The sequence below is a fragment of the Topomyia yanbarensis genome, chromosome 3 (genome assembly GCF_030247195.1).
Source record: "Topomyia yanbarensis strain Yona2022 chromosome 3, ASM3024719v1, whole genome shotgun sequence".
Lineage (NCBI taxonomy): Eukaryota > Metazoa > Arthropoda > Insecta > Diptera > Culicidae > Topomyia > Topomyia yanbarensis.
In genome coordinates this window covers 416,774,044-416,786,641 of record NC_080672.1, presented here as the reverse complement: position 1 = coordinate 416,786,641, position 12,598 = coordinate 416,774,044, and the positions used below count along the sequence as shown (strand labels likewise).

The window sequence follows — 12,598 nt, the reverse complement described above, 5'->3', positions numbered from 1 at the left end:
TATGCCAAAAAACATTTCTGGGATCTCCGGCACCAAAAAAATTAGCTATGTTGATATTTCATACCCAACTCTCCAACGGTATGTTATATCATGCTATTATGTAAGAAATATTGTGCGATTTCAGAATATGAATATGAACATTGCTATTTTTTGCGATTTTGTCATGAAAAATATGTAAATGGTTCATTTTTCCGAAGGCCTGTGTTCGTTCTAATATACTGAGAGAATATATTCGTTAATATTTTACGAATAGGCTTCGTTCAGAAAACTTTGGTAAAATATACGAATTTTTCGTACCTATGTTGAAACATTTGTAGATATATACGAAAGCATCAAATGACCATCAGTGAAAACGAAAACAGCAACTATTCCAGCGATAGCGATATGGGACCATTAATAAATTACGTAACGCGAAAATTGCCCAAAATTGACTCCCCGCTCCCCCCATGTAACAAATTGTCACAAAATTCTCTATCCCCCCTCCCCTATTACGTAACAAATTCTTTGAAAAATTTTTTTTGTTCAGTTAAAACATGTTATGTAACGATCTAGCTTACTCCCCTTCCCCCATATGTAACAACATGTTACAACTTCTCGTACCCCTTCCCCCCTAAACGCGTTACGTAATTTATGAATGGTCCCTATGGAGATACACGAGAGCGAGGGAGAGGGCAGACAGAACAACCAACAAGCAGCAAACGATAAAGGGAATAACGTCAATAACAATTCCCCACCAAGGAAGAAGTGTAAAAAACAGCATAGATTTGGTGGAGCAACTGAAAGAATTTGAGGCCAGGCGGGTGGAAGTTCTTGTATCGTTTGATGTGACTGCTTTATTCCCAAACGTACCAGTATCTGACGCCTTGGAAAGTCTTCGACGACATCTGGACCGAAACCGCGTGTTACCCTATCAGGTCGAAGCTTACCTTTCAGTGGCAGAGTGTTGCATGAAACAGAACTTTTTCACGTTTAGAGGGAAGTTCTACAAGCAAACGTTTGGTCTTAGCATGGGAAACAAGCTTTCGCCTCTACTAGCAAACGTTTTCTTGAGCGATTTCGAGGTAGCTTTAGGCACAGAAAAGCTCTTCCCTCGAGTTTGGAGACGTTACGTGTACGACATTTTCGCAGTCGTGAAAGAACGCTACCTAACGCAGACCCTTGACCTATTGAACTCCCGTCACAGCACAATAAAGTTTACGGTAGAGAAGGAAATAGAAGGGAAATTGCCATTCCTAGACCTGATGATAACCAGGATAGCGGACAACAAACTAAAATTCGGGGTCTACCGTAAACCGACATCCACAGACAGATACATAACGTCCGACTCTAATCATTTCGGCGCTCAAAAACAAGCAGCCTTCCATTCCATGGCCCATCACAGACAAAACGCGACAACGTTAGAGCAGGACAAAAAACAGGAACGTAGAATCTGCTTGCCGTTTTACCACAAAATTACTAACCCCGTTCAAACCGCCCTAAAACAGCATGGTTACCAAGTCGCATACAAAAGTGGTAACACCTTGAAAGACCTCTTGTGTAATCTAAAAGACAAGGTTCCAACCGATCAAAAATCGGGGATCTACCAAATCCCCTGTAAAGATTGCCCCGCAGTATATATTGGACAAACTCGCCGAAAGTTCAAAGTCCGCATTCGAGAACATAAACATGCTGTCGACCACGAAAGAGGCAACGACTCCAGTGCGGCAGCATACACTATAGCCCACAATCACACCATAGACTGGGACAGTGCGAAACTCGTGAAAACTGTACGGAAAGCTGCACACCTGAACGCATGGGAATCAATGTACATAGCCAATGCTGAACACGTGCTTATGAACGAGGACGACGCGCCAATATCATCACCCCTTTTCCACTTGACAAACCTGAAAATTCAGTGAATTTTTGTGTTTTTTTAATTCTCTTCTCGACGAGTACTGCGCGCAGTATGATTGTTTGTTTCATCCAGTAATCAGTCGGACATCGTCCTGTAGATTGGCAACATCGAGCCCAAAACCGGTCGACAAAAAGGTAATTTTGAATCCTTTTTTAAAGTTAGTAAGGACAATAAGTGTTGTGTCCTGTCTCGCGTCGCGTTTTTGACACTGTATTTTCCCATGGAACCTATGTCAAAAACTTCAAGAAAAGTGGATGGTTGGAGGTCTAAAATTGACCAAATGATATGAAATTTGGCATCTGAGCTTACTTTGCTATTTATCACAATAGGAGGCTTTTGAGATTTAAAAAATGAGTGTTTTTTGCAATGCCCTAATGCGGGTGCGAGGATGTCCAAGGGGGGGGGGGGGTTAATAAACGGTGGAGGCGCTAGGGTGAGTAGGGGGGGGGGGGTACTACACCCAACTGCATATTATACCTTCCATTTGAGACTTGTCTTGTTTGGAGAAAATCGGTTCGGTCATCTTCGAGTAACCGATGCGCAATTGTTGGTCACACACATACACACATACGAATACACACGTTTTCCGAACTCAACGAAGTGAGTAGAATGGTAAAAAGTGTCGGCCAACAATTTCAAGCAATTTGTAACTCATTTTAATTATTTTTGCATCATTTATACATATATAGAGTACCGGTTTATGTGGAAATTTCGTATGTAGCCGCATACTTTAACCCGTAACACAGAAACCAGAACTCCGATTCAAAGGAAATTTAATAGCAATCAATAGGGATGTTCTAGCTTTCTTTTGAGACTAATTTTGTGAAAATTGAGTCAGACATTTCTGAGAAGTAGATGTGACTTCAACTCAGGAACATAACCACTTTCCCGATGCTTCCGGTTCCGCCAATGTGGTCAACGTGGATTTGATTGGGCACCAGCGAGCTGAAACTATGCATTCAAACATTTTAGAACACATTTTATGAAGTTTTGCATCTTTTAGATACCATGCTGATTCCGATTTATATGGGAGTTTCATGCGTGACCCCACTCTTCAACCTGTAACTCCGGAACCGGAAGTCGGAATTAAATGAAATTCAATAACAGCCTATGGGAACGTCGTACCTTTCATTTGAGATTAAGTTTGAAAACATCGCTACAGCCATCTCTGAGTAACCGATGTGCATATTTTTGGTCGCATACATACATACACACGCGCACGCACATATACGCACACACGCACAGACATTTGCCTAACTCGACGAACTGAGTCGAATGGTATATGAGTCTCAGCGCTCCGGGCCTCGGTTGAGAATTGGTTTTCAGAGTGATTGCATAGCCTTTCTATAGGAGAAAGGCAAACAAATCATAATCATTCTAGTATTCAATAGTGCTGACCACTTTGAAATGAAATCGATTTTGCCAACTCGATCTCTTTCATATAAAAAATCGATATTGTCAAATATCGATCCTAAAAGATCGGACAAAAAAATTACGAATATTTTGTTTGATATTCGTGCTATACACAAACATTCATTCGTGCAATGTACACTGTATATTCAAGATCACGAAAATTTGCGTTCGCCATTTTAGCAGTTCGCGAAATGAACGAAACCAATTTACAATGCACGAATATGCTTCGATGCGGAAAACGATGAATGAATTTGTGCATTGTATAATCATTTTCGTTACATTTACGATTTTATTTTATCAGTGTAATTTGAAAACAGAAGAACATTTGATGCTGCGTTCAACGACATTTTAATTCTCAAAATCGGTCTAAAAATGACGGAGTTATTCAATTTTTCCCAAATTAGGAATTCAGTTGCATGCTTCAAGATTAATAACATTCATTTTTCGTCCTCTTACCTTGATTCCACATCCCACTTATTTCTGAATGGCCTCATAATACAGTTTTATAGTTTTTTTTTGAATTTTTTGTTTTTTTTTTGCATGCAAGGAACAGCATGCGACCAGTGCACAGTGATCGCAATGGTACCAAAACGTGCGTTTAATTAATTGTGCTCTAGGAGTTGATTTTAGTGATTTGGTGTGTTAGGAATATTTTTTGGAATATAAGCCTCCTTCTTTTTATGTATACTGAATTGTGAATAATCCCCCTAAAAGTGAAATAGTAAATTTATTTCTACTAAATTGATAGAGTCATGACGTCAATGACAACGTTGTAGAAAATTTTACTACGAGAAAACTTGCTAAACATGCAAACATGAGGTAAGGCACCCAAAAAATCATTTTTTCATTATACATTTTTTCTAAGATTTTTTCAATTCTTTAAATGTTCTATAAAGTTGGAATCGAGAAACTGCAGATATTCGTCGAAGACGTCAACATTTTTTATTTGAAAACTTAAGAGTTATTGGATACGAAACGATTTCGTGAAAACGTCATCAACTTTCCTGTTGTAGAACGGCAATCATAACAGGAAAGGTGGTAGACATGTTCAAGCAAATGAGACTGTCGAAGTTGGCTAAGAAATATCTTGTTTGACAGGCTGTCTGCACCTGCAGCTGGAAAAGTGATATTTTCAGTGCGACCGGGATCGTCCACCACGAAATTTTACTGAACGTGTACCTGGTAAAACATGTGTTGCCTTTTTTTAAGTAACACGATTTCTCTAATGGAATTAGTTTAATTAATTAGATTAATCTAATGGAAGGAGTTAAACGAAAGACCCGACCATTCGATCAACCGGATTTTTTTTCTAGATTTTATACTAATTTATTTTCAATAGTAAAACACCCTTTAGAATGGGTTGGCATGTAGTGCGTATAAGCTACCAGATAGAGTAATGCTCAGTAAAATAAATAAATAAAACCTGAAGGTGGTCGTCGACTTCGAGGCACCCGTGCATTCGCTGGCTGTGTGCAATCGTAGAAAATGTGCATGCGTACAAGGAAACGAGAGAGTGACGGCCTTATATCAAGCAACCTGTAAGTCTACAATATATTATAATTAGGAACACGCGGGTTGTTCGGCCATGATGATCATGATACCTTAGTTCTACACAGGTACAAGGCGTGGTCCGAGGTTAAGAAGTGCCAGTATCATGAAATATAGAATAGTGTGGAATAACTGCATTTTCAGCTTACTAACTGTGTTGTCAAGTCCAGTATGAAAAATATCCAAATTTAAATCGTAACGGATCCCACTTGTTTATATTACCGCATCAATATTGTAACTCTCTGATAGTAAGCGGCATGACAAAATGAAAAGCACTATAATTTCTTTGAAGAACTTCCCTGGCCTTCTGTGACAAAAGGCTTCGCAGCCACTTCAACGTGATCAATGAAATTTGTACTGAATTTATTACATGGTAAACTGAATGCAGGTGAGGGCGGAACGAACCTGTATTTTTCTCTCAATAAATATACCACTTTAAGAATACACCCAGGTTTTTTTTTTACGCGGGGGATACGTACCGCGTAAAAAACCGCGTTAATTGGAAAATTCCGCGTAAAAAACCGCGTTAATTGGAAAATCCGCGTAAAAATCCGCGTTAATTCGAAAATCCGCGCAAAAAAAACTCTCAGCAAAAGACTTAGAATATTTTTGGAAGTTTTTTTTGCGCGGATTTCGCAATTAACACGGTTTTTGCAAAAAAAATATTCTAAGTCCTTTTGAATGCAATAGAAGATTTTCGGAAAGATGGAAGAGACGGGTCTGGAAGATTCCTTATGGCCCGCACACCAACAATATGGGTATTTTCGGAATGGTTATGAAGAGTAGGTGCCAGAAAATGATTTTTGACGCCATTTTGAAATCAAAGATGGCGACTTCCGGTTTTAGCAAAATTCGCTATAACCCAATCAATATGGGTATTTTCGGAATGGTCTTGAAGACAGGCTTGTTATTTGCTCACACAATGAGCCACAAAGAGCGAAATACACCGATTGGAAATAGAGCAGCACAAAAACACTGCGATGTGCAGAACGACCGCACAAAGAGACACTTGAAAGAGTAAGATCTGTGCACCAAAAGCTGCACAATTTCGTTCAAAGAGTCACCTTGAAGAGCCACTTTTTTGTGCCTCCCCTCACTGGAAAGCAGGTAAGAAGGCGAATCAAACTACAATTCAGATAAAGTTTGACCGGAAAAACGTTTTAAAAATGTTTTTTGGTTGCCTTCTCTACTTACGTGCGCGTGGGACCAAGATACACACTAAAGAGGCTCTTTATTTCTACTCTTTGTGGCGTGCAGCCATGGAGTAGAATACACGTGTGGGAGCAACACGCATCGGAGTGAAGAGGTTTATTGTGAAAGAGAAGAGCGGTGGTTCGCACTAAAAGTGCAAAGAGCGTTTGTTTTTTTCTCTCTATTTTCTCTGAGGTGCATAACATCCCTGCTTGAAGAGTAGGTGCCCCTCAAGGTTTTCCATGAATATTGATTTTTTCCCGAATGGCTGCTTCCGGTTTCGCGAGATTCTCTACAACTCAATCAACATAAGTATTTTCGGAATGATTTTGACGAGTAGCAGACAAACGTCGATGTTTGCCGTCATTTTAAAATTCTAGATGGCTACTTCCGTTTTCCGAAATTCTCGCATGAAAAATTTGGGCAATCATCTAAATCACCCTCAAAAATAAGATCTAATCATAAACCAGCAAAATGCAAAATATTTTTATGTGTTCATCCAGGAAAGTGCGGTGAGAATGGAAGAGAGATAGAAGAAAGAGACGTATGTGGTGTGAGTTGGGGGTTTGAATTTATTCAAATTAAACATATTGCTTAAATTTAAGTAACTGTTTAATTAAAACTATTTGTACTACAACTTCAACTTCCAAAAATACCAATACAGTAATGTTTCGATTATATCACGGTTGGTCTGTATTTTAGCGTGATATATTTGAAGCGTGATATATTCAAAACAAAACAAAAAAATTACATTCAAGCATTAATCCATGTATTTATATTAACAAAAAGTATTAAAAAGTTAGTCAAAAAGAATAAATTATAGTAGGGTAATGAGCCTATTTTTGCCATGTTTCTATTATCACACTACCCATTTGAAGTCGTTGGTTAGAGCAGCGTCTGCCTCTTTGTTCAACGCATTAGGTCAAATGAATAATCTTTTCCCACACAGTTTCACTTTTCGTATCCCGTACTGTTTATTAAAATTGTTGAACCAAGCAAAACTAAACTTGAAAAAATCTGGCACGTTAAGGTTTTGGGCAAATATCTTGACTATTAAATCAGTGTATTCGAAGGGCCTACGATTCAGTTCTCGTTGTTTCAACATCCATAGAAAAAGTCCCATCCCAATCGTTGATGTTGTTCTTGCAAAAGAAAAGTATTCACATCAATTGAAGAGAAAACGCATATCTCGGCATACCTACCATATCTTGCGTAACTTGTTTTTCTCATTATTTTGTTAGATTTTCCTGCGGATAACTAACAATTAAGCGAATAAAAAAGAAGTCGATTTTTTTACCCTCTGCACCAGACGCCTCCTTAAGGACACGGCAAATAAGTTACGAAGAATTCAAAACAAATTTGATTTTAAGATTATTCACGTTTAAAGCTTCGCGCCACGCCCTCTGCCCACGGTGAACAGCGCTATAACTTTGCTTCTACTACTTAGGCCTCTATAAAAATTTAAGATATATTCTAAAGAATCTATACTTTAAGATAAAAGAATAAATAAAAGTTTGACTTTTTGACCTACCTCATCATATATAAACCATTAACGCAATAGTCCGAAACCCAATAATAGGCTCATTATCCTTCATGTAAATCAGCAAATCAATTGTAAAAATATTTTAAAAATGCCAGGACACAACCTGTGGCTTAATTGGATCAAAACGTAGTGTGCCTTGTCTGTTTTTCAAAAAAACGTGATATAATCGAGATAAACCCGTTATATAATCGAGGGTGATATAAACGAGTATTGATATAAACGCATAGTGATATAATCGAAACATTACTGTATTGATTGGGTTATAGTGAATTTCGCGAAATCGGAAATCGCCATCTTGGATTTAAAAATGGAGTCAAAAATCAATTTTTGGAACCTACTCGTTAAGATCATTCCAAAAACACTCATATTGACTGGGTTATAGTGAATGTGGCTAACCCGGAAGTCGCTATCTTGGAATTCAAAATGGCGTCAAACATCGATCTTTGTCTACTACTCGTCAAGACCATTCCCAAAAATACCCATATTGATTGGGTTATATCGAATTTCGCTAGATCGGAAGTCGCCACCTTGGATTTCAAAATGGCGCCAAACATAAATTTCTGGTACCTACTCTTCAAGACCATTCCGACAATGCTCATATTGCATGGGTTGTAGGGAATTTCCGCTAAACCGGATGTCCAAAAGCACTCATATTAACTGGGTTATAGTGAATGTGGCTAACCCGCCATCTTGGATTTCAAAATGGCGTCAAACATCGATCTTTGTCTACTACTCGTCAAGACCATTCCCAAAAATACCCATATTAATTGGGTTATAGCGAATTTCGCTAAACCAGAAGTCGCCATTTTTGTTTTCAAAATGCCGTCAGAAATCAATTTCTAGTACCTACTCTTCAAGACCATTCCGAAAATACCCATATTGATGGAGTGCGGGCCATAAGGAATCTTCCAGACCCGTCTCTTCCATCTTTCCGAAAATCTTCTAAGTCTTTTGCATTCAAAAGGACTTTGCAATATTTTTTGCAAAAACCGTGTTAATGGCGAAATCCGCGCAAAATAAAAACTTCCAAAATTCTTCTAAGTTCTTTGCATTTAAAAGGACTTAGAAATTTTTTTCAGAAAAAAGTCTAAGTCTTTTGCATTCAAAAGACCGCGTTAATTGCAAAATTTGCGTAAAAAAAACCGCGTTAATTGGAAAATCCGCGTAAAAAAACCTCGGAAATAAACCGCGCAAAAAACCACGTGAAACAACCCTGGGTGTAGAAGAACATCTTGAGCTAGATCGAGTTCTATGGAAATTTTCTATTCTTTCACACACTAGCACAAAAAAGGTAAAAGATTGTGCCATCACGACGGCTTTAAGAATAAAGCAATTTTTACCAGCGTGAAATCAGAATGAAAATTATCAGAACTGAATGAGTTTTGAAGATTAGACTGAAAGAATTCGCGGAAAGTGTTGCTCGCACGTAAAAATTGCTGCATTTTTAATATCACCGTGATCGTGTCAGTTACACAACCCACACACCCTCCAATTTTTGAGACTATCCTCGATTTGCTTGTGGTGTGCAAGAAATTTGTTCGAACGCGTGGTTACATAAAACCGAAACTCGATAAAAGGTGTTCTGACCTAATCCAAAACGGCGCTATAAATATTTTCTAGCCCATCTCAACAACAATCAATAAAAGATTGAGCATCTTTCCTACCATTACCAACTTCTATCCTGACAAGCGTTATGATCATCTACATAAGAGAAACTGGCGGAAACCGATCGACACACCACACGGCGGCGGCCGGTAGGTGCAAGCAGGGATAACCATTTAAGTATACTCGAATTGCGATGACTATAGGCGAAGCAGTTTCGTACGTGACCATTTCACACCCGCCTTTCCCGGCATTGAAATTCGCTCAGGCAGGGCTTCATTTGCATGCCGGATTCTTTTGCTGCTGTGTCATGATTTTTCGCTCCTCTCCTTTCGCTGCTCGAAGCAAGCTTTTCGTGAGGAAAACAATGGGCAGTCAAAGCATATTTCCCTTCTCACCAGGAAACAATTTCCCCGGGATAGAACCCCGGTAACGTCTGTCGTCACTAGTTGCGCGAGGGTAATAAATTTAATCAATTCGTTCTGGTTGATTATATGCTAACGGCTTGCCACAGCCCCGCCGTCGTTGTCTTCTCCGGATTTCACACACTAATTGAAACAGGCGTATTAGAATGTAATTTAATTCACCTGCTGCGTATCTGTGCGCTGTTGATCGAAGGGAGGCACCCGAATGTGTTTTTGATTATTTTTATTCAATGTTTGCTATGCGTTTTGATATCTACCGCCTGTTCGGTGAATTGATTATGTATAGGAAAACAATGTCAGTATCTAGCATCATTTACAATAAACGCATAATAAACCCTATTAACCAAGTCAACGAAAATATGAATGGCCAAAAATAATTTTGGCTGTGCATCGAGTCGTTCAATCAACTATAATATAAAAGTCGTTCTCTCATTATGCTGCAGTGGTGCATTAGCTTGGTGAAGCATGCAAAATTATACGCATATGTCACCCTCCAATCCAAGACAAGCGCTTCGAAATATGTGAGCAGAATAATAAAGGTGAAGGTACATTGCCTCAATCTGATCGCACCGGCCCTAGGGCACCCTCATTATTGGTTGGAGGTTTTCCGTTGAAAACATCAATTTTTTGAATGGGAACTGAATTCGATTATTTGATGATTTTGACGAACATCAACAAATGTTTTTTTGTCTTTTGAAATTAAGTAATAGAAATGAAAGTTTAGCACCACCCTACTGCATTTTAACTATTTTTCGCGGAACGATGCAAAAATAGACCCGCTGCTCAACTGAGTAGGATACCTATATTAATGTTGGATAGTGACTGTCGAATCGCCGCCGGCCGCATGAAAATCGAGATGTATTTTTAATTTTGGATGTGCCGGAAAATTGTTTGGAAATGCGAGGGTTGACTGCCAACAGTAACAAAAGCAACAACTGATAAACATTTGCATCAGTTAGATTGTAAGCAGATGTTTGTAAATAGATAGGAACATTGCTCAGCGGAGACCAATTTTCGTAGAATTTATGATGGAACACATTGCTTTCGATTCATTTTCCTATTATTAAAATGACACATTTTTGCATTCCCAAGGGGTCAAATATTTCTTCAAAGCGACAACAGAGCACCATAATTATTTGAGTCATGACCGTTGAAATGCTCTACAATTGCCCTAGCTGACGTGCCAAAAAGTAGTCTGAAAGCCATTGCTAGGTATAAAAGTTTTAGAATGTTTTTTCTTTGTGTTTCATTGTGAAGAGGAGAATCAACAAAATGCTGAGCTCGTTTCCGATTGCATCTCAATTAGTTTTTTCTCTCTTTTTTGAGTGTAGCATCGAAACTGTGACCTGAATTGCAATCGGAATTAAATGAATAGCGTACAGTCAGATACTGATCGGGAATGGAAGCCAATTGTTGGAAGCTGTTGAGCTCCAGCACAACATAAATGCTTGAATAGGACTAAAAATAGGACTCAAACTTCTAGCAGGTAATTTTTAGGAGCTCAAACTGTAAAACATATTTATAAACGATCGCTAAGGTGAGTCACCAGTTACCGGCAATACCAAACTTCAACATCTTCAGCTAGACTATAGTATGTCAGATCAAAACGATATTTCTACTTCTCTAATTAAATCATAACAAAACCCAACTCAAATCGGCTAGTTGAATGATTTAGCTTTGTCTGACCATTGTTTAAAAAATTAGGATAATTAGCCTATTTTGGCCCTATTAGAACGAAGCTATATTATCTGGAACCTTTCTCAGAATAATGTATCAGTGTACTGTTTCTTAAACATCTGTATAATACTTACTCAGCAAAAATATCTTTATTTTCAGCACAAATGAAAATAAATGTTCCATTTCGTGCATCCATTCTCACCCCAACAATCTATTTATCGCCTCCTGGCGTGCCAAATTTCACCTCATCGAAAAAAAAAATCTGTATGAAAAGCAATGCCTTATATTCCATAGCGTCGAATAGTCCAGATCATGAACGCCAGCGCATAATTTGTAAAACGATTCATTCTACTTTTATCAACTGATCACAACAAACGTAAACATCACGCACGCGAAGGAATTTCATCAGCTGTCAGAAGAAAAGCGCCTAGAATTGCACTCGCTGGAAATAACCATGCGAAGTCTAACGACTGGTAATGACTAGACTGATTAAAATAAAATCTACAATCAGCAATCATTTGAATAACCTAAAATAATCGATTGATTGTACCTGAAATTGCGTTACAATATATTTTTAAGTGTATGTTTCAGCGTGGCCGCACTGTTGATTCTTTCTTGTGTGCTGAACGCAAAAAGATTGTTGTGAGAGTCGTAGAGTATCGGCAAAACATAGCGATATTGTGTTCCACCGTATTTCTGAATCACCTATTCAAACAGCAGGCCTATTAAAGTGTTTAGGAGTGTTTTTATAGTGAGTTAATCATAACTGGATTCTCCAGCTGAGGTAAAGGTAAGTACTAGTGCAATTATCGGTAATTATCGGCTCATAGCATATAATTTTGCTAAGCAACGTTGCGTCCTGTTCCGGTCCACTATGTGAATGAGACGAGTTAGCAGATATTTCAAGAAAGTGATTTTATTATAATTAGAAGCGGTTCTTTCTAAATAAATATGTTCATAGCTAATAAAGAATATAATTTGAGGTTATTTTTGCACACCTGTTTTAGACTAATAGGTATTGTCATTATCCCACATGCTAGGATCAAAACCAAGAGGTGAGAAATACGCTCTCTGGCCATAGTAGGCAGATTACCCTCTTTAGAAGTATATTACGGAGAATCCTAATTTCTTCTTCGAATGTTGTTATGGGAGGAGTTTAAAAGTTAATGCGTTGATGAATAAATTTTGATGCCTTGAGATAATCACTGGAAACTGAATGAAATTTTAAAATGTTTTTAGTGAAAACAATCCTAAAACAAAGACAATAGAAGAGTTCGATCATGATGCCTGTTGCACAGGGCCGTC

At 38.3% G+C, this 12,598-nt stretch overlaps 2 protein-coding genes across 2 annotated transcripts in view; one reads left to right on the top strand and one right to left on the bottom strand.

Moving 5' to 3' along the window:
- The window catches only part of LOC131689970 (uncharacterized), a 42,809-nt gene that overhangs the window by 3,011 nt on the left and 27,200 nt on the right, over positions 1-12,598 (bottom strand). The gene's annotated exons all lie outside the window — the stretch shown is intronic.
- Positions 1,008-1,898, top strand: LOC131688368 (uncharacterized). The gene has a single exon (XM_058972576.1). The coding sequence runs from the start codon at positions 1,008-1,010 to the stop codon at positions 1,896-1,898; it is 891 nt and encodes a 296-aa protein (XP_058828559.1).